General features: G+C 41.1%; 1 protein-coding gene across 3 annotated transcripts; it reads left to right on the top strand.

Annotated features, from left to right (window-relative positions):
* The first annotated feature begins 324 nt into the window (after nt 1-324).
* Nucleotides 325-24646, top strand: dnah12 (dynein, axonemal, heavy chain 12). 3 transcript variants are annotated; one of them, XM_046055870.1, is made up of 74 exons: nt 325-418; nt 642-832; nt 950-1037; nt 1143-1169; nt 1253-1442; nt 1545-1614; nt 1717-1875; nt 1964-2159; nt 2540-2728; nt 2834-2987; nt 3074-3165; nt 3275-3453; nt 3548-3683; nt 3796-3921; nt 4008-4142; nt 4696-4889; nt 4968-5211; nt 5301-5486; nt 5579-5779; nt 5914-6108; nt 6211-6332; nt 6421-6556; nt 6640-6786; nt 6950-7069; nt 7349-7505; nt 7600-7772; nt 7891-8043; nt 8135-8374; nt 8557-8802; nt 8901-9020; nt 9134-9243; nt 9347-9530; nt 9657-9797; nt 9890-9973; nt 10155-10343; nt 10466-10585; nt 10775-10963; nt 11041-11192; nt 11395-11533; nt 11633-11799; nt 12025-12280; nt 12430-12726; nt 13008-13186; nt 13426-13618; nt 13746-13907; nt 14018-14212; nt 14520-14653; nt 14748-14910; nt 15287-15367; nt 15459-15635; nt 15740-15871; nt 15980-16069; nt 16162-16302; nt 16404-16645; nt 16734-16881; nt 18377-18522; nt 18616-18830; nt 18921-19113; nt 19208-19400; nt 19520-19692; nt 20065-20205; nt 20317-20475; nt 20604-20899; nt 21000-21253; nt 21334-21474; nt 21587-21724; nt 21804-22037; nt 22142-22330; nt 23151-23254; nt 23352-23556; nt 23660-23797; nt 23905-23996; nt 24108-24175; nt 24368-24646. In XM_046055870.1, the coding sequence occupies exons 1-74, from the start codon at nt 407-409 to the stop codon at nt 24559-24561; spliced, it is 11916 nt and encodes a 3971-aa protein (XP_045911826.1). In that variant the 5' UTR covers nt 325-406; the 3' UTR covers nt 24562-24646. The 3 variants fall into 3 exon arrangements, with proteins under 3 accessions (XP_045911826.1, XP_045911827.1, XP_045911829.1); XM_046055871.1 differs by having other exon boundaries at nt 331-418; nt 626-832; XM_046055873.1 differs by lacking the exons at nt 325-418; nt 642-832; nt 950-1037; ... (10 more) ...; nt 3796-3921; nt 4696-4889 and having other exon boundaries at nt 4018-4142.
* The last annotated feature ends 19 nt before the right edge of the window (nt 24647-24665 follow it).

Here is a 24665-nt window from a genome sequence, read left to right as displayed (position 1 = left end):
CATTGAAGACAGTGAAATATCCCCCCTTGTCCTGAATATAAAAGTAGGAGTTGTTGTCAGAACTTATTTATTTACAGTTTACAATTAAGATGTCACAGTCTCTCTTCAGGTAAGACTTTCATACTGCAATACCTATATGTGCAACACTTCTTTGGAAAGTGAGAATAATGGCAGAGAAAGTGGAGAAAGTCGCAAACCCTGCCTGTCAGTTCACTATGTGGATTTCAATGCATTTACCATAAAGGTCAGAATACATGTGCACTCTAAGTTTAGCGACATGAATAAACATGACAAGCCCCGCCTCCCTCCGACCCTGTTTACTGATTCCATGGTAACGAAGCTGGAGACTAAATTGATTACATTGACATAAGCTGTTAATCAACTAACCAAAGCGAGAAAATATCGAATGAACGAAAAGGTAAACCAATAGCTTACGTTAGCCTGTTGTTATTCACTGCAACCAACTATTTAGATTAATACTACGACATAACGTTAGCTTTTTTGGGGTCAAATGTGTCAAGATAACTAACGTTAACTGTTAGCATAACTAAGTTAACCCAGCGTTAATTTAACTACAGAAGCTGTATTTTAGCCTCTAGTTATTATTGCTAATGGTTCTTTTCAGTGGCTTGTTCCCACAGATGGCTGCCTCTCCTGGAGTTTTCAAAGCCACAGCGATGAAGGGTATGTCAAAGTTTCCAGTCCTGCCCCCGATTGAAGGACCGCAGGAGCGGGGTGAGACTGGACAGACCGCGGAGAAGATAACTGTTCGCAAGAAACTGCTGAGGCACAGGAGGAGGAAAGTGCAACAAGAGCAACTCCACATGTTATTGTATGTTTTAAGCTCACCTATGTCAGCTCTTTTGTCAGTAACTCAGTGTGATTGATAGCCACAACTATAGGAGAATGATCCCAGTGTCTGCAGTGTGACAGATTGTTATTATTACAGGGTGTCTAGAGCAATGGAGGCTTACAGACAGAGCAAAGAGAGGGGGACAGTGCCTAACCAGTCACCAGAGCCACAGCTTCCACCTTCTGTATGAAAATTATCTACCTACCTATGTACACATTTTAAATGTACATTTATATACAAATATTGCACTTTGTAACGCAATGTGTTTATTTGAATTCTTGGTTTACAGATGCTTAGTGAGGGGCGGAAGCGTAAGGTAAGTTTTCTTTTTACTGTTAAATTTGACCTGCAAATAGTCTAAACCTTTTTTATATGTACGCCTCTTATTTTATTTTGCAGATGAACTACATGTTCCTGAAGCGGTGTGTGGAGAGCCGCCCGTTCGTTCCAATCCAGCCTCAGTGGTTGGATGCAATTGTTGCCCGAGTCCCGCCTAAACTCAAAGAGAGCCCTGAGACAAATACACTACTACAGGAGCTCTGCAAGGAAGTCAGCGACGACTTCCACAATGTGATTGTCAAGCACACAGGTAATGCCATTTATTTGTGTATGTATATGTCTATGCCTGCAGAGTACATTTAGATGTACAGGTGAACCATGTCTCTATTAATTCCATATTCACTCCATTTAGTGGATGCAGTGCTAAAGAATCCACAGAAAGAAGGCAATATCTCCGAAGAACAGGCAGCTACCCAACCGAAGTGAGTTCCTAATGTACACAAATGATTTATTCACAATAACTAAATAGTAGTTGTTCTATTTTTAATTCACTTTTGTAAAATACATTTCCAAATCTTTTGCAGAACTCTTGATTTCTCCCAACCTTGGCATGATAGATTTATCAGAAACCGCAAGATGATAAAAGCAAATTTGCACATTCTTCATCCTGTAATGCAAACTGTCTTGGATATTGGCTACATGACATTTTCTCCGCTGGTCCTCGTTGATCTTTCAGGATGCAGGTAAGGAAAGACTACAAATAAGCACATAACTACGATATTTCGCGTGAAGGTATGTTTCCTTTTGATTCAATTTTTTCTGCTGGTTCAGGGCTTCAGGACCTGTGGATTGCAAGGTCCTACAGAACAAAATAGCTGTGGAGTGTAAGAGGACAGAAGACCGCATCATGAATACCTGGTTTCCTAAAGTCATCCACTTATTAACAAGTAATGAAACGCTGAAGGGAGTTAAAGAGGAGAAACTAGATTCCTTCTACGAGTGTGCATCCACCCTCATCTCCAATCAGGTGAGATAATGCTGACTTTATTTTGACTTGAGTCAGAATGAACAATTAGTTATTTAGATTGATTTAAATTAAGGTTATTTCACTCATTGTTGCATTATAGTAAAATTGGTCAGGAAAGATTGTAATGTATAATCTATTCACATTATGCATGTACTTTAAGTCCATTTATAGGCTGCTGTATTGAAGTCTGATCTTCTGTGTTAATTTTTCATGCAAACACCATGTCAGCAATTAGCCATCACTGATTATTTGTTTAGTGCTTTAGTACATTTATTATGGCATATGTTTTATTAAACTTATGGATACTGTGATTTCTTTTTATGTATGCTCCTTGCTTATAAATTTAGACTCATGGAAATTTTTCTTTTGTAAATTCCCAGCTGAAATCCCTGCTTCAGACCAGTGTAGAGGAGTTTGTCAGTCTGTTTGATCCAAGCAACCACCACCTCTTGCCCATCTTTCGTATGGCCTTGACATTTGATGATGAAAAGATGGAAATTTATCCCACCTTACAAGATCTGGAAGCTGCTGTTTTTCAGATTCTTAATGTCATCACAAATACACTGCAGGTGAGGTTTAATAGCCATTTAATGGATAATGACAACTTTATTGCACTTTTTTCATGTAAAAATGTGTTCTGAGCTGGTTTTGATATCTTCGACGTGAATCCACAGAAAGTACAGACAGTCCAGTCATGGCTGGCGCAAGCCCCATCTTCATTTGTGGATGCCAAGGTGGCTGATCACATCCGTGCATGGGCTCAGGTCACTCTGAAAACCTCTGTATGCAAGAATTTAGAGGAAGCTGACAAGCATTTCCAGAACTATGGTGATGGTCCATAATCCAGTAATTTCCTATCATTGCCCCATTGATCTTGATTCCATTTATTGCTGACTTATCTGTTTATTTTGCAGTTGACAACTATGACTGGCTAGTCAGTGGAGCTGCACAGGCTAGAGTGGAGAAGTTCATGGAGGAAGAGCATTCTTTTGACGAGTACACTATGGTAACAAATCATAAAGTTTAATTCATGCTGCATTTGTTATAGACCTACTCTTGCCTCGTTATCAGTTTCTCGTATGTCTGTCAAAGAGTAATCTCACTGCTTTTTAAAGCAAGTGGAGGAGTTTCGTGTTCTGTCAAAGGAGATTGTTAGCCTCCCAGCAAAAGCCCACTTCACAATGGTCCATCTGGACTGTGAAGAGCTGAAACAGGGGCTGGCCAACAAAGCCCAAAAGTATGCTGAAATACTCCTGAAGAAACTGATCACCAGCCACCGTGAGCAAAATCTACAGTGAGTCACTTCTTGTAACGTGCTTTAACAAAACTTCCCCCTTTGTTTAAAATGCTCAGATTGATCTCACAATCCTTTTCGTGTCTGTTCAAAGGATCTGCTCAGAATTTGAAACCATCAGAGAGAAGGCCCTGAAAGTACCAGAGAGTACAGAGGAAATGATTCAGATGACTGATTACATAAATTTCATTAAGACAAAGGGTATTGCAGACCTTCATGAAAAAATAAAGGTGAATAACCATATGATTGCTTCTACCTGTTGTATCTGACGCTAAAGGATATTGATGTCAGTAATCAGTTCGACATAATTTACTACCACATTGTGTTCTTACATTCTGACAGGAATCCTACTGTAGAATAATCTACCTCCTGGATGTTCACATCATTGAGCCAGAAGATCTGGAGCTTAATTCGACTATCTTTCTCTGGCCACCGAATATCCTCAATGTCTTTGAGCTCAGTGATGAGGTAATGTTTTTCTGTCTGCCAACAACAGTATGTCCTGGTTGTTTTTAAAGGATGATCTGATTCTGGACAGCTATGTTATTTTCCAGGTGATGCAGATGGCCAAAGAGAAAGGGGAGCAGGAGCTGTTTTCTAAACGAGAAAGATTAATGGTACAGCTGGAGAAGTTGGGACGCAGGATAGAAGAGTTCCCACATTGCTCCGAGCTGGACATGATGCAGCAGGTACAGTGTCATTAGCACTTTCAGATAACCTTGAAGAAATAGTTGACATTTTAGGAAATGCAAGTATTCACTTTTTTGCAAACAGTAAGATAGGAAGAATAATACCACTTTCATATTTGTCAATATGAAGCAGCATCTAGCAGCCAGGTAGCTTAGCTTAGTATTATGACTGGAACAAGGGAAAACAGGTTTTCTTACCTTTGGTCAGAGCCAGGCTAGCTATTTCCCCCTATTCCAGTCTTTATGCTATGCTAAGCTAACCGCCAGCTGGCTCCGGCTTTATATTGAGTAGGCATATTTGTGAGTGTTGTCGATCTTCTCTTTTAACTCTGCGCAAGAAAGCGAATCAGCACTTTTTGCAATATGTCAAACTGATCCCTTTAAACAAACCCGAACCTTAAATAAAATGCCTTGTCAGTGTCTGTATAATGCAAGTAGTGATCAGAATTTTACAGAAGCATCATAAAGCCTAATTTTACTGTGATTGTCTTGCAATACAACAATTACATCAAATGGAAAATAATTATCTTATCGTCAATAATTTTTTGGGCAGTATGTAACGGATGTCCGAACAGTTCAGAAACTTCTCCAGGATGCTGAGGAGACGATCGACTTCATTAACAAAGAAGAAGTCTTTTACAACTGTGACCAAACATTTTACCCAGAAGTTGAGGTCATCAAAGACAGTATTGAACCATATCAGAAGCTGTTTGGACTTGTAATAAAGTGGCAGCGCACGGAGAAGAGGTCTGATTTCAGTTTGGTGCATGTTGTGTTTTAATTGCAACACTTCCCAATATAACCTTTTATCTTCTTTGTGAATAGATGGATGGACGGTTCCTTCCAGGACCTAGATGGCGAGAGCATGGAAGTGAAAGTAGATGAGTTCTTTAGGGAGATCTTCAAGATGCTGAAGTTATTCCAACAGAAACAGAATAAGGCTGAGCAAGAAATGGAGAAGATTGCTGAGAAGACTATGCAACGGCCTAGTGAGGGCGATCCAAGGAAGCAGGAAAGCCCAACAGTACTTTTGTGTTCCACTGTAATGGAGCAGATCAAAGAGTTCAAGGTATTGTGTCTAACTGTCATTTCAAGGGGGCTTGTTGATGAAATTTGTTGATGTTAAACCATCATGTGGTATGTGTTTGTGTCTTGCAGAATCATATCCCTGTAGTGTCCATCTTGTGTAATCCAGGCATCAGAGATCGCCACTGGAACCAGATGTCAGAGATAGTGGGGTATGACCTCACTCCTGACTCTGGTACAACACTACGCAAAGTTCTCAAACTAAACCTTGCTCCCTACCTGGAAGAGTTTGAGTCTATCAGCGCTGCTGCTAGTAAAGTGAGAACTCTTGAAATTTGATTAAAACCTTATTACTTAATCGATGTAGTGAACATTGTATCAATACTATAATGTTGTGTTTGTCTCTACAGGAGTTTTCTCTTGAGAAGGCTATGCAAACTATGGTGCATATTTGGGATGGCATTTCTTTCCACCATCAACCTTACAGGGAGACTGGAGTGTCCATCCTGACTGCTTTGGATGAGATTCAGACAATGCTAGACGACCAGATTGTGAAGACTCAGACTATGAGGGGCTCACCATTCATCAAACCCTTCGAAAATGAGATTAAGGTTAACTTTTGGATGTTTTGGAGCGTTTATTCACTTAATGATAATGAATAAATGCACAAGTTTTACCAGGTGGGAGTAACTTTGCCTATATACCCAGTCCTGCAGAGATTTAACAGTTTGTTCTGTGACCTCAGCTATGGGAGGAGCGTCTGCTTCGCATCCAGGAAACCATTGATGAATGGCTAAAGGTGCAGGCCCAGTGGCTTTATCTGGAGCCCATCTTCTCTTCTCAAGATATCATGCAGCAGATTCCGGAAGAGGGGCGACTCTTCCAAACTGTTAACAAAAACTGGAAAGAGGTCATGAGACACTGCGTGAAGGACCCTAAGGTAATCATTGAAAAAAAAGTTTACAGTGAACACATTATTCTGAAAAAGAAAGAACATCTGAAAGATGAATTGTTTGTGTTAACTGATGATGTTTAATCGTAGATTCTGCAAGCAACCTCACTGCCTGGTTTGCTAGAAAAACTGCAAGATTCTAACAGCCTTCTGGAGAGCATCATGAAAGGATTGAACGCCTATCTGGAGAAAAAGCGTCTCTTTTTTCCACGGTAAACAGCAAGAATTTTCCATGTTTCTTTTGTCCAATTTTTTGTTAATATCAATGCTTTTGATACTTGCTACCAATGCCGCTTCCAGGTTCTTCTTCTTGTCCAATGATGAAATGCTGGAGATTCTATCCGAGACCAAGGACCCACTGCGAGTGCAGCCCCATCTGAAGAAGTGCTTTGAGGGTATTTCCAAACTGGACTTCCTACCCAGTCTGGATATTCAGGCAAGGCAGTCACACATATTGTTATTGCTACATGAAACTATGGTTGGTAAACTTTTATTAAATTGCATTTTGTTCTTGCCCAGGCCATGTACAGTAGTGAGGGGGAGCGTGTTCAGCTCATCCAGCACATCTCCACATCTGAAGCCAAAGGAGCTGTTGAGAAGTGGCTGGTGCAGGTGGAGGATGTGATGCTTCGCAGTGTTAGAGATGTAATAGCCCGGTCCAGGGTGGTAAGATCACTATTCCCCATACCTTAAATAATACACAGTACTGTGCTTTGTTAACTATTATACCATCATGTTGTGTATGGATCATAATCTGCATCTGGACAATGTGAGGTTCCTCTTAAATGTGAACATAAATGTGAATCAACGATTTGGGTTGTATTGACAGGCCTACGCTGACACTGCACGGAGCCAGTGGGTCAAGGAGTGGCCTGGGCAGGTGGTGCTCTGCACTTCCCAGATTTTCTGGACCTTGGAGGTTCATGAAGCTATCAGAGCAGGGGCTGATGTAGGTTTTTAGGCTTTTTCTTTTTGGGGCGCTTCTGAAATAAGTCAAGTCTTCCAGTCTTGAAAGATTCCCAGTTAGAATCAAAATGTCATCCACCAATGAAAGAAAAACTTACATTCTAATAATAGTTCTGTACACATTAATACATAGTGTAGAGGTACAAACCAGTGATGTGTCGCACTCCTGACCAACTGACCTGGATATTTCATTTGATGAGCTACACACCATAACAGTACCACCTTGGGCTGAAATAGTAATTTGGGTTTTTGTTTTCTGTAGGGTCTAAAGAACTACTATCAGCAACTCCAGAATCAACTGAAGGACATTGTGGAGCTGGTGAGAGGCAAACTGGCCAAACAAACACGGACCACTTTGGGAGCACTGGTCACAATTGATGTCCATGCCAGGGATGTGGTCATGGAACTTATTGAGAAAGGTACCTCATGGCCCTGAATGAAGAGTAGACCGTAGCAGAGCTATGCCTATGAAAATATTCTTTAAAAATAAAATAATGTGTCCGTTTTTAACAGGTGTATCAAAGGAAACAGACTTCCAATGGCTAGCCCAGCTTCGTTACTACTGGAGCAATGACAATGTTCGTGTATGTATAATCAATTGTGATGTTAAGTACGCCTATGAGTACCTGGGGAATTCACCACGACTGGTCATCACTCCATTGACTGACAGATGCTACAGAACCCTGGTAAAATATCTGAATAAAATAGTCTAATTGAACATGAATGCGTTTTTATTAGAATATTGCTATTGCTGAGTGAACAGATATTTTAATATTCAATTCCAAAGCTCTCTCTTTGTTTTAGATTGGGGCTTTCTACCTGAATCTGGGTGGTGCGCCTGAAGGTCCAGCTGGAACAGGAAAGACCGAAACCACCAAGGACCTAGCCAAAGCTCTAGCTGTGCAGTGTGTGGTCTTCAACTGTTCTGATGGACTGGATTACCTCGCTATGGGCAAAGTAACGCCTCCAGGAAATTTTGGATTATGTTCTGGATGCCGTATGTAAAAGCATCCCTTTTTAACATGTATTTTGGTGCAATCTCTCCTAGTTTTTCAAAGGTCTGGCTTCATCTGGTGCATGGGCATGCTTTGATGAGTTCAACCGTATTGAGTTGGAGGTGTTGTCTGTAGTGGCCCAGCAGGTTCTCTGCATCCAGAGGGCCATCGAGCTAAAATTGGAGTACTTTGATTTCGAAGGGACCATGCTCAAACTCAATCCCAACTGCTTTGTGTCCATCACAATGAACCCTGGCTATGCAGGACGCTCAGAACTCCCAGACAACCTCAAGGTCTTAATCATTGAATAAATATTTTATCAGGCATTGTGGGTTGGCACTATCCGATATGAATATATTGGCTATATACTTCTACTCTACTTTATGATGTCAATGTCATTTGAGCCCAACATCAAATTATGCATTGCGGTGCATTGGCAGTAACACACAAAATTATCTTTCATTTCTCTGTGCAGGTGTTGTTCCGAACAGTGGCCATGATGGTCCCAAACTACGCACTGATAGCAGAGATCTCGCTGTATTCATATGGTTTCTTCAATGCCAAACCACTGTCAGTAAAGATTGTGATGACATACAGGCTCTGTTCAGAGCAGCTCTCCTCCCAATTCCATTATGATTACGGCATGAGGGCTGTCAAAGCTGTACTTGTGGCTGCAGGAAACCTCAAGCTCAAGTATCCTGATGAGAATGAGGACATACTGGTATTTGTGCTGAAATTAATGCATTTCCTAACCATAGAATCTCGGTGGGTTTGCAGTTTTTGACCCTTTCACTTCTTTCCACATGTTGTAACGTCCAGCTCCTGAGGAGCATAAAGGATGTTAATGAGCCCAAGTTTCTCTCCCATGATATTCCGCTGTTCAATGGAATCACCAGCGATTTGTTCCCAGGCATCTCCCTTCCCGAGGCTGACTATCAGGTCAGATATGTTGATGCCATTACTTATTCTTTTATCCTATATCTAACAATACTACACTATTTATTACTATTGTTCTGTATATTATAATCAGTGCTTTTTCATATCCTTGACAGCTGTTTCTGGAGGCTGCTGAAGAGTGCTGTAAAAATCACAATGTACAGCCAACACAGGTCTTCTTACAGAAGATAATCCAGACATACGAGATGATGATAGTCAGGCATGGGTATGTTGTATTTCAATTTCACTGTTGCCATATCATCAGGACATGTATTGTAGGAAATATTTGAAACATGATATTGTGTAAAGATATTCCTTTTTTGTGTTAGGTTCATGCTGGTGGGAGAGCCTTTTGCTGGGAAGACCAAAGTGCTACACGTTCTAGCTGACACACTAACTCTCATGAATGAGAGAGGGTACGGTGAGGAGGAGAAGATCATCTTCAGGACATTGAACCCAAAGTCCATCACCATGGGACAGCTCTTTGGACAGTTTGACCTAGTTTCTCATGAGGTAGACCTGTGCTTTGGATCCCCTTATGCAGTATTTACAATATTGATGTAGACCGGTGAATACAGCTGGCCTCTCCTTTCTTTCTTCCTCTTAGTTATTTTACATTTTGTTTTTCCTCAATATTAGTGGACAGATGGGATTGTGGCCAACACATTTCGTGAGTTTGCATCGGCTGACACTCCAGACCGTAAATGGGTGGTGTTTGATGGTCCCATCGATACACTGTGGATTGAGAGCATGAACACTGTGCTGGATGACAACAAAAAGGTACGTAATACATAGCAAAAATGTTTCATATTTATATAATTGTTTTTCATATACTTGAGTAAGATATTTTTTACTTTACTCTTCCTCCACAGTTGTGCCTGATGAGTGGGGAGATCATCCAGATGTCCAATCAGATGAGTCTGATTTTTGAAGCAATGGATCTATCACAGGCCTCAGTGAGTTGGATGTTGGGAATTGATGAAACAGTTTATTTGATTATCCTATCTTAAAAATGAACAACTGCTAATTTGTAAATGGTCACCATTTAGCACTAAGGGAATAATTCACCAGCGTGCACCAAGATGTTGAACAACATTCAGTAGGTATTTTTTGGTTTGTTTTTTTCCTCCAATGCAGCCTGCCACAGTCAGTCGATGTGGTATGATCTACATGGAACCGTCTCAGTTGGGCTGGGAGCCCTTAGTGATCTCCTGGATAAACACTCTTCCTGATGCTCTGCGGATGCCGGACAACCGCTCCCTGCTGCTGGAGCTTTTCCACTGGCTCCTGCCGCCTTCCCACAGGATGCTGCGTAAACATTGCAGAGTAAGTGACCCCAGGGCTCAGAACAGTCCAGACACAGTTATCTGGAGAACATTAAAAGTTTACGTTTATTTATATTTACAATACAGACGTTTTGTCATACTGGAATATGATTTTACTTACAGGAAGTTGTTTCCACTAGCAACAGTAACACCGTGGTGTCCTTGTGTCGACTGTTTGAGACGCTGCTCACTGAACCTGTAAAGACAGATCCTGGGGATAAAAATCTTCGCTCCTGGATCTTGGTATAAAGACTGAATCATTTATCATTTAGAATTATATTATACCCTTATTTATTAAAAACTCTTGCATAGGTGCTGCAACTTGCAAACATTTGTACCTCCAAGGTTCAGTGTGTTTGTATTTGCACTTTCCATTTCAGTTCAATTCTATATTTGCCTGACCCCTCACCTTCTCTTCCTTTATGATTGCAGGCAGCTTTTACCTTCTCGCTTGTGTGGTCTGTGGGTGGCACCTGTGACCCAGACAGCAGAGAAAAGTTTAGTGATTTCTTCAGGGAGACTTTGTCAGGAAAGACAGACAAACATCCTATCCCTGCTTCTGTGGGGAAATGGGAGTGTCCAATGGATGAGAAAGGCCTGGTGTATGACTACTTCTATGAGGTATTGTGAAAGTGCATCAGTCAGAGGTGTTTCACTTTTGTTTAAATCAGTAAATCATACTGTAATCTCTTAAACAGTTTAAAGGAAAAGGCCGCTGGGTTCACTGGAACGATGCCATCAAGAATGTCAACCTGGGGGACAAAAACACCAAAGTGCAAGAGATCATTGTTCCCACCATAGACACAGTTCGCTACACCTACCTCATGGACCTCTGCATCAGCTACGGAGTGTTAGTATTCTAGGGGGTCACAGTGGCACTGATACACACAAATGTTAAAAGTTTATTACTGTCTTATTTATGACTACCTGTGCAATATACACTTGTTTCTATAGGGTATATCTCATTTTATTTTACCCTGGATTTATTTACATTTCATCTGACAATAAAGATTTTTTTTTGTACAAAACCTTTCCTCTGTTTCTCTGCTTAGGCCTGTCCTGTTTGTTGGTCCTACTGGCACTGGGAAGTCAGTGTATGTGAAGGACAAGTTGATGAACAATCTGGACAAAGACCGCTATCTACCCTTCTTTATTAATTTTTCAGCTCGCACTAGCGCCAACCAAACTCAGGTCAGCGTTTACGAAACCATGGATGAAAGAATGTCCTTGCAGAATTAATTTTTTTTATTAGATTAATTTTAAATACTTTATTCTGTATTTATCCTCCAGAACATCATCATGTCTAGGTTAGACAAGAGAAGGAAGGGAGTGTTTGGGCCACCCATGGGAAAGAAGTGTGTCATCTTTGTAGATGACATGAACATGCCTGCACTGGAACAGTTTGGAGCACAGCCTCCTGTGGAGCTTCTTCGACAGTATATAGACCATGGAAACTGGTATGACCCGTCCACTATTAGATGCCAATTTCATGTCCAAACAAGAGAATAATGAAAGAAGAGGACAAACACTTGCATTGGAGAAGCTTAGGCACTTCATTGTTTTCTTTTTATATTGTTGTGGTGTTCTGTATATTACAAAAAAAAAAACAATAAACAGTGTTGACAGGAGCGCTTAAGCATTGTTCAGTTAACAGACAAACCTTATCCATTATGCCCTGGCAGGTATGACCTGAAGGATACCTCCAGGATCGCTCTTGTCGACCTCCAGCTCATCTCAGCTATGGGCCCCCCTGGTGGTGGGAGGAATGCTGTGACATCCCGCTTCCTGCGACACTTCAACATTTTTAGCATTAATGCCTTCAGTGATGACACCATGGTTCGCATCTTCTCCAACGTGGTTGCCTTCTATCTCAAAAACAATCAATTCCCACCTGATTATTTCACTGTCGGCAACCAAATAGTGACAGCTACAATGGAAGTGAGTCCCCCTCAAAACACACTGATGTCACATGAGCTGTTCAAATGAGATGGATAAATGTGTTTTTCATGTGTAAAAGGATCTTATCAATCATATCTTGTCTTCTCAATTGCTTTAACGCTTTGCTTGTATGCATTTAATTCCTAAAGGTTTATAAGAAAGCAATGGAGAACCTGCTTCCAACTCCAGCCAAGTCTCATTACACCTTCAACCTGCGGGACTTCTCACGTGTTATCCAAGGCTGCCTGCTGCTGAAGAAGGAGTCCCTGGACAATAAACGCACTATGATACGCTTGTTTGTCCATGAGGTCTTCCGCGTCTACTATGACCGTCTGGTGGATGACAAAGATCGAGCGTGGCTCTACCAACTGATGAACAGCGTCCTCAAAGATCACTTTAAAGAGTCCTTTGACCAGGTGTTTGATCACCTGAAACAAGGCAGTAAAGTAAGTTGAGAGTCAGTTATAATTGTTGTTGTGTCACGTGCTTTACTATTATTGTGTTTCAGAGTCTTTTATGCAAGAAAGAAGAGAAACTGCTTTGACCTGTTGTCACTCCATGCTGCCCAGGATCTAAATAAGATTTAATTAATATTAATTAATAATAATATTTTCTACTTGACATAACTGTATGTGAGCTCTTCTAATACAAAATGTGTACATAAGAAAGGAATAGGACAATCTATATGTTTATTATATTTGTGCAATAATTTTGCTTCCTTTCTCAGCTGGTTGAGGAAGATGTGCGGAATCTGCTGTTTGGTGACTACATGAACCCTGACCTGGAGGGTGATGAGCGCCTGTACGCTGAGGTGCCCTCAATGGAAAGCTTTGCTCAAGTGGTGGAGTCATGTCTTGACGAATACAACCAGATGCACAAGAATCGTATGAACCTCGTCATCTTCCGGTAAACAGCTTTGATGTCAATGAGTAAATTCAACTACATGCTCTGCAAAAATATTGGTCTTAAGCTGTTTGTCATTCTTAAGCTATTTGGTATTAAATTTGAAAATGTCATCGTAAAAAAAAGATTTTCAGAATGAACACACCTAAATGACATGATCTTTTGTGCAGTAAGTTAATGAAATTATGTTTTCATAACTCTGTCTTTGAATGGAAACTTGTTTAACTGTCTGCGTTATGTAGCTATGTCCTGGAGCACCTGTCCCGTATCAGCCGTGTGTTGAAGCAGCCAGGAGGCAATGCCCTGTTAGTGGGAGTGGGAGGCAGCGGACGCCAGTCCATCACCCGCCTGGCCACATCCATGGCGCACATGACCATGTTCCAGCCTGAGATCTCCAAGAGTTATGGCATAACTGAATGGAGAGACGACCTCAAGGTCAGCGTTATGGTTTATGCTTCTGTGTCCTTTAATTCTGATGCATTACATGTATGTTTGATCTCTGCTTGTGATTCATTTGCATTTTCAAATGGTTGTGGAACACCTTGTCTTTTTTTGACTTTAGATGCTGCTGAAAAATGCTGGGGTGAAAGGTCAGAAGACGGTGTTCTTGCTAACTGACGCTCAGATCAAAGACGAGGCCTTTCTGGAGGACGTGGACAGTGTCCTGAACACGGGGGAGGTGCCCAATTTGTTTGCCATAGATGAGAAGCAAGAGATCATGGAGGTAAGCTGTCACAAACTGTATGTATACCCTTGTACAGCAATGTATACCTTGTATAAAGGCCATATTCATTTATGTTTAATGTTACTCTTACTTCATCTCTCTTTCTCCAGACAGTACGTCCCATTGCCCAGGCTGGTAATAAGAATTTGGAGTTGAGTCCTTTGACTCTGTTTGCCTTCTTTGTGGCACGCTGTAGAGAGAACCTGCACATTGTTGTGGCCTTCAGTCCTATTGGAGATGCCTTTCGAAATCGTCTGCGCCAATTTCCATCTCTTATCAACTGCTGTACAATTGACTGGTTCGAGGTACTGTATAGGCGTTAGGAGTGGCGGGATCGCTTGTAATTTGTATTTTAATATAAATACAATTATATAATTCAAATATACTGCATGTGATAGACACAGAAAACACTAAATCTGTCTATGGATGTGTCTGTGTGTCAGTCAACTAGACAGTTAGTCACCCATGGGCAAGAGATAACATCAAAAGAAAGAAAAGGGATAAAAAAAACAAGAGACATGATATCATTATTCTTAACAGTGTCAGTCTGTTTTTTCATGCACTTGTCTTTGTTCCTATCCTCACTATCCTTTCATATCTCTGCCCTGACAGCCATGGCCAGATGAGGCTCTTGAGCGAGTAGCCAACTCCTTCCTGGAGTCACTGGAGATGAGTGAAAATGAGAGGCAAGAGGTCGTACCCATCTGCAAAACTTTCCATACCTCTGCAAAACAGCTCTCAGAGAGGTATAGCGTGCGGTCATTTATAACTTGTATATTCAAAGGTTAAGTACATTTATAAGCCCTTAATTACACTGTTTTGTCATTGTTGTCATTGCAGATTCCTCTTTGAGCTAGGTCGTCATAATTATGTGACACCGACATCCTACCTGGAGCTGATTGCAGCTTTCCGTCTGCTACTTACTCAGAAAAGAGACACTGTCATGAAAGCAAAACAGAGGTATACTAATGGTCTGGATCAGCTAGCCTTCGCTGAATCTCAGGTATATGCTGCGCAATTTGTACCGGAATTTTAAATTTCAGCAGACCTTTGTATAACTCATTTTAACCCCTTGATGTCGAATTAATTTACAATTATATTTGCATTCAAGCTGATTCTAAATTAAGAGGAGATTGTTAATTTGTCTGTAGAACATAGAAAAGAAATAAATTCAGGTATGATGTAGGTATGATGCAAATTAGCAACAACAGACATCAATAAGAAACCAGTGCTTGCAAAATTTTCCTAGGTACTTATTGAATATGCACAAACAGGCATTGGGGAGATTCATACGCTATCTCGGCTGCAGTCTGAATGGAAGCAGTGTGATGCGAATTTGCGAAAATTGCCATTAAGAGGTTAACGCTGTTTCTCTGCAGGTTGGTGAGATGAAGAAGGAACTTGTAGACCTGCAGCCCAAACTGGAACAGGCAAAGATAGACAACAACAAAATGATGAAGGTGAATAAATCTCACATCACATATTCACCTTCAACATCGACCAGTATATGTAAATATACTGAATGTAATTGAGCAATTTGGTGACTTTCAGGTGATTGAAGTGGAGTCTGTAGAGGTTGAAGCCAAAAGTAAAGTTGTGCGTGTTGACGAGGAGGCTGCAACTATAAAAGCCAATGAGGCTCAGGCTCTGAAGAATGAGTGTGAAAGTGACTTGGCTGAGGCCATCCCTGCCCTCGAGGCTGCTCTCTCAGCCTTGAACACTTTGAAGGTTAGCACCCTTCAACTGCACTGCTCCACTGCACTGTAAGTTCAGCCGCTCAGACCATGGCAGTTCAGACAGTTGAGTAAATTGAGCTGCCTGTTTCGTTTCAGCCCTCTGATGTCACAATTGTGAAGTCGATGAAAAATCCTCCTTCAGGGGTGAAGCTGGTGATGTCAGCTGTGTGTGTGATGAAGGACATAAAGCCAGATAAGATAGCAGACCCAGCTGGGACTGGAAAAAAGGTTTGCATAATCCCAATTTTCTGCTACTTATTTTCAGCCCTTAAAAACAGTTTAACATTTAAACTTCCACTTATATCACAAAGTAACATGTTTTCTTGTATTGTTTAGGTTTTGGACTACTGGGGTCCTAGCAAGAAGCTACTGGGTGATATGAACTTTTTACGAGATCTTAAAGAATATGACAAGGACAATATTCCTGTGAGTGTCAGGAAAACTATGTTCTTAATTTATTATTTAACGTTTAACACTTGTATTTTGCTGTGACTAACTCCTCTGTTTCTTCACTGCAGGTCCCTGTGATGCAAAAAATCCGTAGTGAGTACATGACTAATCCTGACTTTGACCCCAGTATAGTAGCAAAGGCCTCCTCTGCAGCAGAGGGCTTGTGCAAGTGGATCCAAGCAATGGAGGTGTATGACAGGGTGGCAAAGGTACAGTGTTTCTGGCTTTTCATATATTTTTTTTCTTGACTTGTCCTGATAATATATACGTCCACTTATTCTTTGATCTCCACCACTCTCTTTGGTTTTAGGTTGTGGCTCCTAAGAAGGCCAATCTCGCAGAGGCACAGGAGTCCCTGGCTGCTACCATGGCCCTGCTGGACCGGAAGAGAGCTGAGCTAAAGGAGGTCGAGGACCGTTTGGCTGCCCTCCAGAAAACCTTCACGGAGAAGACAGAAGAGAAGGCCCAGCTGGAGTTCCAGGTGGATTTGTGTGCCAGGAAGTTGGAGAGGGCTGAGAAACTCATAGGTGGTCTGGGCGGAGAGAAGACCAGGTTAGGATTAAGCCTATAAATATTCTGTTATTATTTAATGCAAAGATCCTCACAATATGCCACTGGCTGAATGAATTTCTGTCTTTAGATGGTCTAAAGCAGCAGATGACCTGCAGAGCACGTATGACAACTTGACTGGAGATGTTCTCATCTCCGCTGGTGTCATCGCATACTTGGGGGCCTTCACTGCTGGCTTCAGACAGGATTGCACCAAGTCATGGACCAAACTCTGCAAAGTAACAGTCCTCCGATTCTTATACTTTTTTTATTTTTTTTCATTTCATTTCATTTATTTGTTTATTTGACAGGGACAGTGCTCATTAATTAACAGTAAAGTAACTGTAAATGAGCCAGAGTTAACTCAACAGGCTAATTTTCATCTGTTGTCCCTGGCCAGTTATTATGAAGGCAACCTGAAATGAAGATTTAAAATGACATAAAATGACTTATTGCAGTCCACAAGTAATAACAATATATACAAAATAGTAATAAGACAGATACAACACACAACAATAAGTAACAAACAACATATGAGCACACAACATAGGCAAAACATAATGAGAGATTAAAAAGACTGACAAAAGACAATCCATCATGGATTTAATGTTTTCCAGAAAGAAAAGGGTAGCAGTCTCTCTTGAATGGTGAGCTCTAAAACCAAATTGCATAGGATGCAGGCTAAAGTCACTGTTGTTTAAATAAAAGACTATTAGCTCTGAAACCCACTTCTCCATCACCTTGGATACAACAGGCAAAATACTGATGTCTGTACTGAGGTCTGTAGTTACTGATAATCTGGGGATCTCCTGCTTTAAGAATTGGTGACACAATAGCAGTTTTCCATGTGTTTGGAAAAATCACTTGAGATATTGAGAGGTATTTGTAATGGATGGAGCTAAACAGTCCTTTAACAACTTGAGCATTATAGAGTCCATGCCGTAGCAGTCCTTAGCTTTGGAAGTCTTAAGTGTTTTAGTTATCCTTACTACCTCTTGCTTGGAGATGTTACTTATACAGAATTGGGGTTTGGAAGTTTGGAACTGACAGTCCACTAAAATGTTATCATCTGTTTCAGTAAAACTTTGAGTAATCTCATCTACAGAGTCTTTAAAGTATCTTTTAAAGGCTTCAGCCATTTCAAAGGGATCCTCAGATATTTTACCATGTAGCTTTAACTGTAGTTGCTTTGATGATCCACTGTTATTTATACCAATTAATTTCTTAATATGCTCCCAGATTTGTTTAGTATAGTACCTCTAGACTCTAGAATGAATAATACTAATAAAAAAGTTTGCTTTAGCCTTTCTTAATTCTCGAGTAACCCTGTTACATAACATTGTAAATTTTGTCTATCAATTTGCAATTTAAACCAGAAAATGTTTTAGTACACGATCTCTATCAGTTTCAGTAAGTCTGTACTCAACCATGGTAGACAGTTCTTTTTACTCTTTTTCTTACCTTGGGATGTCTTTGTGAACTTTTGTGCTATACTCTGAATTGTGTTTATAACTCGTTGTCTTCCTCTACATTCCTCCCAGCTATAAATTCATTCCAATTTGTTTTATTTATAGCCATTTGGAAATTATGGTCAGTTAATCCAGTAATGAGGTTATATGTTTTCTCAACTCTTTCTGGCCTGTTGGTGAAAAGTACATTTTTAGTCACTGTCTTTGAATTCAGACATATTTAATTGCTTCTTATCCTTATTATCTCCTACCTTAATATCTCTAGTCTAAGAGCATTCCATCATCAGATGACTTCTCTCTCAGTAAAACCCTTGGAGATCCCATTAAGATCAGGGCTTGGAACATCGCAGGCCTTCCCAGCGATTCTTTCTCTATTGACAATGGTGTCATTGTCAGTAATTCACGCAGATGGTGAGTCTGTGTTGCTGAAATTAAATCTTCCGCTTCTTTCCACTGAATCATTCAAGATTCATCTCATCCTCATCCATGTCTGTGTTCTTGTAGGCCCTTGATGATTGACCCCCAGGGTCAGGCCAATAAGTGGGTGAAGAATTCAGAGAAAGACAGCAACCTGAGTGTAATCAAGCTAACAGACGGGGACTACATGAGAACTTTGGAAAACTGTATTCAATTTGGAACGCCTTTGCTGCTGGAAAATGTAGGAGAGGAGCTGGACCCCTCACTGGAACCACTACTGCTCAAGCAAATCTTCAAACAAGGTGTTGCGAATGTGAGATGGCAGCTCTACAAGGCAATTGAGATTTGAATTTAAAACAGAAACTCAAAAAGTCATTTTTTGTTTCACCCAGGCGGTGTGGATTGCATCAGGCTGGGGGAGAGTGTGATTGAGTACTCCTGCGATTTCCGTTTCTACATCACCACTAAGCTGAGGAACCCGCACTATCTACCAGAACTGGCCACTAAGGTCTCCCTGCTCAATTTCATGATCACCCCAGAGGGCTTGGAGGACCAGCTTCTGGGCATTGTGGTTGCAAAGGAGAGGTAGCGCTCAGAAAATTGTCACATTGAGATACCTCAGAAATCCTATTTTTTATCACTTCCTGGAAACAGTGTTTCTGCTTTATCTGCTATACAGGCCAGAACTTGAAGAGGAGAGGAATGCACTAATCCTGCAGTCAGCTGACAATAAGAGGCAGCTTAAGGAAATCGAGGACAAGATCCTGGAGACACTGCAGTCCTCTGAGGGAAATATCCTGGAGGATGAGAGTGCCATTCAGATTCTAGACTCTGCAAAGATCATGTCCAATGAGATTACCAAGAAACAGCAGGTGTGGACAATGCACAAATAAAAACGAGACCTGGATAGTGAATATGATAAGTCTGATAAGTCTGATACTATCTAATGTAACTATGTAATCTAACTTCCCACTGTTCACAAATTTCCCAGATTGCAGAGAAAACAGAGATCAAGATAGCAGAGTCTAGAGAGGGTTACCGAGCTATTGCCAAGCACTCCTCCATCCTGTTCTTCAGCATTGCTGATCTGACCAACATAGACCCTATGTACCAGTACTCTCTCAGCTGGTTTGTCAACCTCTACATTAACTCTATTCAAGACAGGTGAGTGATGCACATGAAGGAGTTCTTGTCTCTACTCCTGTGGGAAGGCTCAAATGTAACTTTTCTTAACTTGTGGAGCAGCTTTAGCTTTAGCAATTTAGTTAATCTAGGAAACTTTTTGTGCTATAACATCATTAGAATCAACTGGGGACATTACAAATATGTTTCATTGTACTCTAAGCATATTTGACCAAAGTGGCACCAACTAGTGGCAAGCGACTTTGTCAGCAAAGATTCAGCTACATTTTGAAATTCTTACTGAAAGAGCAACCTCCACACTGTGATCATCTGGCATGAACCTTTAGCATAGCCTTGTGGAACTTGGTCTGTGTTCATCTGGAGGTTCCTGTGTTTTGTCTTTTATTTTTTCAGTAACAAGTCCAAGATCCTAGACAGGAGGCTTCGATACCTCATTGATCACTTCACCTATAACCTGTACTGTAACGTCTGCCGCTCTTTGTTCGAGAGGGACAAACTCCTCTTTTCCTTTCTCCTCTGCTGCAATCTGCTCCTGTGAGTCTTAAAGCTACAGAGGAATGAATTAGATTCTTAAAATTTGATTTCCATGTGAAGATATACTATGTGAATGTTAAATTGTGCTATCTGTGCTATGTTTCCATCCAGAGCCAAAGAGGAGATTAAATACTCCGACTTTATGTTCTTTCTGACCGGAGGAGTGGGCCTGCGGAACACCATTGCTAACCCCGACCCCAGCTGGTTACAGGACAAGAGCTGGGATGAGTTCTGTAGAGCCAGTGAACTGCCTGGCTTTCAAGGAATAAAGTAAAACGCATCACTCACTCAACCAAAGATGCTTTTTTATCACTTGTATCTATTACTCCACTGTCCTGTTTGTCATTATACATTCCTTTTGGCTAATGTAGTAAATCTAAGTGTTGTTTGTTCCACAGAGAAGCTTTCATCAAAAGCCCAGGAGACTTCAAGCCTATTTATGACAGCAAAGAGCCGTGGAACGTTCCCCTGCCCGCTCCATGGTGTGAAAAACTCAATGAGCTGCAGACGATGATCATTGTTCGCTGTCTCAGGCCTGATAAGATAGTGCCAGCTGTCACTAAATACGTGTCTGGCAAACTGGGGAAGAATTTTGTCCAGCCCCCAGCCTTTGACCTTAGTAAGAGCTACCTGGACTCCAACTCCACCATCCCGCTCGTGTTTGTGCTGTCTCCAGGAGCTGATCCCATGGCTAGTAAGTAGTACAGTACTACTACATTATCAATGGTTGACTGTCAAGGTTCCACATAATGCTAGCCCTGAAAATCATTTCAAATAACAGTATCCCTCCACAGGCTTACTGAAGTTTGCCAGTGACCAGAACATGGGTGGCGCCAAGTTCCAGTCCATCTCTCTGGGGCAGGGCCAGGGACCCATCGCTGCCAAAATGATATACACAGCCATGCAGCATGGGACGTGGGTGTGTTTGCAGAACTGTCACCTGGCTGTTTCCTGGATGTCCATGCTTGAGAAAATCTGTGAGGACTTCAGTCCAGCAACATGCCACCCAGGCTTCCGCCTTTGGCTCACAAGCTACCCTTCATCCAAGGTAAAGCTCAGTGCATTTTCATATGTGTATAAAAATATATAAAAATTATTAAAAAACATAATTTCTCTTTTATTTATCAGTTTCCAGTGACCATCCTGCAGAATGGAGTAAAAATGACAAACGAGCCTCCTACAGGACTCCGACTCAACCTGCTACAGTCCTACTTGTCAGATCCTATTTCTGACTCAAACTTCTTCACTAACTGCCCCAATAAGGAGCTGGTGAGTTGGGGGGAAGGTTATTTTTTTTGTAAGTGACGGGTATCCACATTTATTGATCTTAATAAGTCTTTCGTATGAATGACATACTCTTACTCTTTGATTTCTCCACTAGGTTTGGGAGAAGCTCTTGTATGGACTGTGCTTCTTCCATGCTCTTGTTCAGGAGAGGAAGAAGTTTGGTCCACTGGGCTGGAATATTCCCTATGGCTTCAATGAGTCTGACCTACGTATAAGCATCAGACAGCTACAGGTATTTAGTCACAGTTTCAGTGGCCATTTTTCTACATCACAAGAATCTTAAGATGCATTTAATTTGTTTTTCTCTTTAGCTGTTTGTGAATGAATATGATGAGGTGCCCTTCGAGGCCATAACTTACCTGACCGGGGAGTGTAACTACGGTGGCCGTGTGACGGACGACTGGGATAGGCGGCTCCTGATGACCATCTTGGCTGACTTCTACAACCAGGACATCATTGAGAAACCTCGCTACCCTTTCTCACCTAGTGGCGAATACTATGCCCCACCTAAATCTATTTACGAGGACTACATTGAATTTATCAAGGTAACGCCACTTAACGTAACACACATGAACAGGATAAATATGTATTTGTTTTCTTTCTATATAATGACATCCAACTGAGTATCAATACTTTTGGTGTGTTCTAGGACCTTCCCTTCAGCCAGCATCCAGAGGTGTTTGGGATGCATGAAAATGTAGACATTTCTAAAGATCTCCAGCAGACAAAGCTGCTGTTTGATTCCCTGCTGCTCACCCAGGGTGGAGGAGCTAAGAGAGGGGCTAGCTCCAGGAGTGACAACACGCTGTACGACATAACGAATGACATCCTTACTAAGGTAAAAAGTGATCAAACCTTTTCTTCATTTAGCAATATTTAACCAGGCTAGCAGCATGGGTCTTGGGATCCACCACTTTGGTCCAGAATGAAATATCCTAACAATATCATATGAATTGCCATGAAAGTTTGTACAGGCATTCATGGTTCGCCAGAAGATGAATACTACTGATTTTGGCGATCCCCAGAATTTCCCTCTAGCACCACCAGACTTTTTAAAAATGTATCTCTGTACTTCTTACTTTTCAACTGGCACCATCATCAGGTCAAATTTGTTTTATTGCATATCAAATGACATTCCCATTAGCCTCAGCTGTACTTTGCATTCATTGCTAATTAGTACATGTTAGCATGATAACACGCTAAACTATGATGGAAAACATGGTAAACATTATGCTATACATGCTATATCAGCATGTTTATTACATAGCATTATCATTGTGAGCCTGTTAGCATGCTGACGTTAGCTTTTAGTTCAAAGCACTGTTGTGCCTAAGTACATCCTCACAGTCTTGTTATTATAGAATATGTTTTTGTTTATCTAATGTGAGATATCTAAAGAGAGTGATAGAGATTATAGAGGTTAGACAAGAAACTTTTACATGTGATTTTTCCATCCTTTTAATCGTATAGTATTAGAATTTACCAAACACATTTTAAAGATTGGGTTTAATTTTTTGGAAGGAAATAAACATGGCATGAGTGCCAGTATAGCTTTCCAGTAAAGTGTACATCTCTGTTGGTGTTTCTTTTACCTTGATTATAATCTGCATGCAATGCTTTGTATATTTTTAACCAGCGGATTTGCTTATTTCCCCCAGCTGCCAACTAATTTTGACACAGAATTAGCCCTCTCGAAGTTCCCGGTGCTCTACAAGGAGAGTATGAACACTGTGCTTGTCCAAGAGATGGAGCGTTACAACACGTATGAACAAACAGCTCAATAAGTAACTTTAAGATATAGAGCCTATGACTTAACTGTTATTTTATATGACTTAACTGCTATTGTTGCTCTCTCTTAGGCTGTGCAGTACGATCCGTGTGAGTTTGCAGAACTTGTTGAAGGCCATTAAGGGTTTGGTGGTGATGGATGCAGAGCTGGAGGCGGTTGCAGGCAGTTTGACAGTGGGCAAGGTCCCAGAGAAATGGGCCAAGCGCTCTTACCCTAGCCTGAAGCCTCTGGGAAGCTACATTACAGACTTTCTCTCAAGGCTCAAGTTTTTGCAGGTGAGACTGCTTAATAAAGATCATTCGGATGAGCTAACTCTGATTAACTGGCTGCTTTGTTGAGTTTGCTACTCCACTTATAGTTTCTCTCTTTACTTTGCAGGACTGGTACGATACCAGTAAACCCAACGTGTTCTGGCTGTCCGGCTTCTTCTTCACCCAGGCCTTCCTAACTGGGGCTATGCAGAACTACGCCAGGAAATACCATATCCCCATTGACCTGCTAGGCTTTGATTTTGAGGTCAAAAGACAGTCTTCGTAATCTCTCTATCGGCACCTCAAATATCTTCTCACAACCCCTAAGAGTATACTGATCTGTGGTTTTGTTTTCGTGATTTGATCTTACAGGTTCTTCCTATTTATGAGTCAGAGACATCGCCTGAGGATGGTGTTTACGTTAACGGATTGTTTCTGGATGGAGCTCGATGGGACAGAGGAAGGTAGATTTTCAAACTAGAATTATCTTTAGAAAAATAATTATCTATCATAATAATGGTGAAGTGCAAGGAGACTTGATAAACCTTAACTATTGTTTGTCTCCATATCACTAGCGGAGCTCTGGCCGAGCAGCACCCCAAAGTCCTATTTGATGTGGTGCCTATCATTTGGATAAAACCCAGTAAGTTTTACTTTACTTTGTACACTACCATGTGGTTGACATATAAGCCATTTGTGTTTATGTCTATTTCAAACATTATATTATATAAATTTATTATATAAACATTATATTCTTGCTACCTTATTGCTGTTTTTTTCTCTAATCATCACTCTGCTTCCTATTTTTTTAATTTCTTCCTTCTCTTCCATGTAGCTCAAAAGAAGAACTTCGATCAGCCACAGAAGCTGTTTGAGTGTCCTCTCTACAAGACCAGTGAGAGGAAGGGCACCCTCTCTACCACAGGCCACTCCACCAATTTTGTCATTTCCATGATGTTGGCCACTAGCAGGCGCCCTGAACACTGGATCAAGCGCGGTGTGGCCATGCTCTGCCAGCTTGATGACTGAAATCAGACAACGAACTCTTAAAGAAACTGTATTTTGATTCTCTGTTCCTTCACAATGCAAAATTAAACATAACATCTGTGACCAACTAGGGAGTATGTGTTTCT

The sequence above is a fragment of the Micropterus dolomieu genome, linkage group LG08 (assembly GCF_021292245.1).
Source record: "Micropterus dolomieu isolate WLL.071019.BEF.003 ecotype Adirondacks linkage group LG08, ASM2129224v1, whole genome shotgun sequence".
NCBI lineage: Eukaryota > Metazoa > Chordata > Actinopteri > Centrarchiformes > Centrarchidae > Micropterus > Micropterus dolomieu.
The sequence above is the reverse complement of the archived record's forward strand: the minus strand, read 5'-3'. Positions and strand labels throughout refer to the sequence as shown.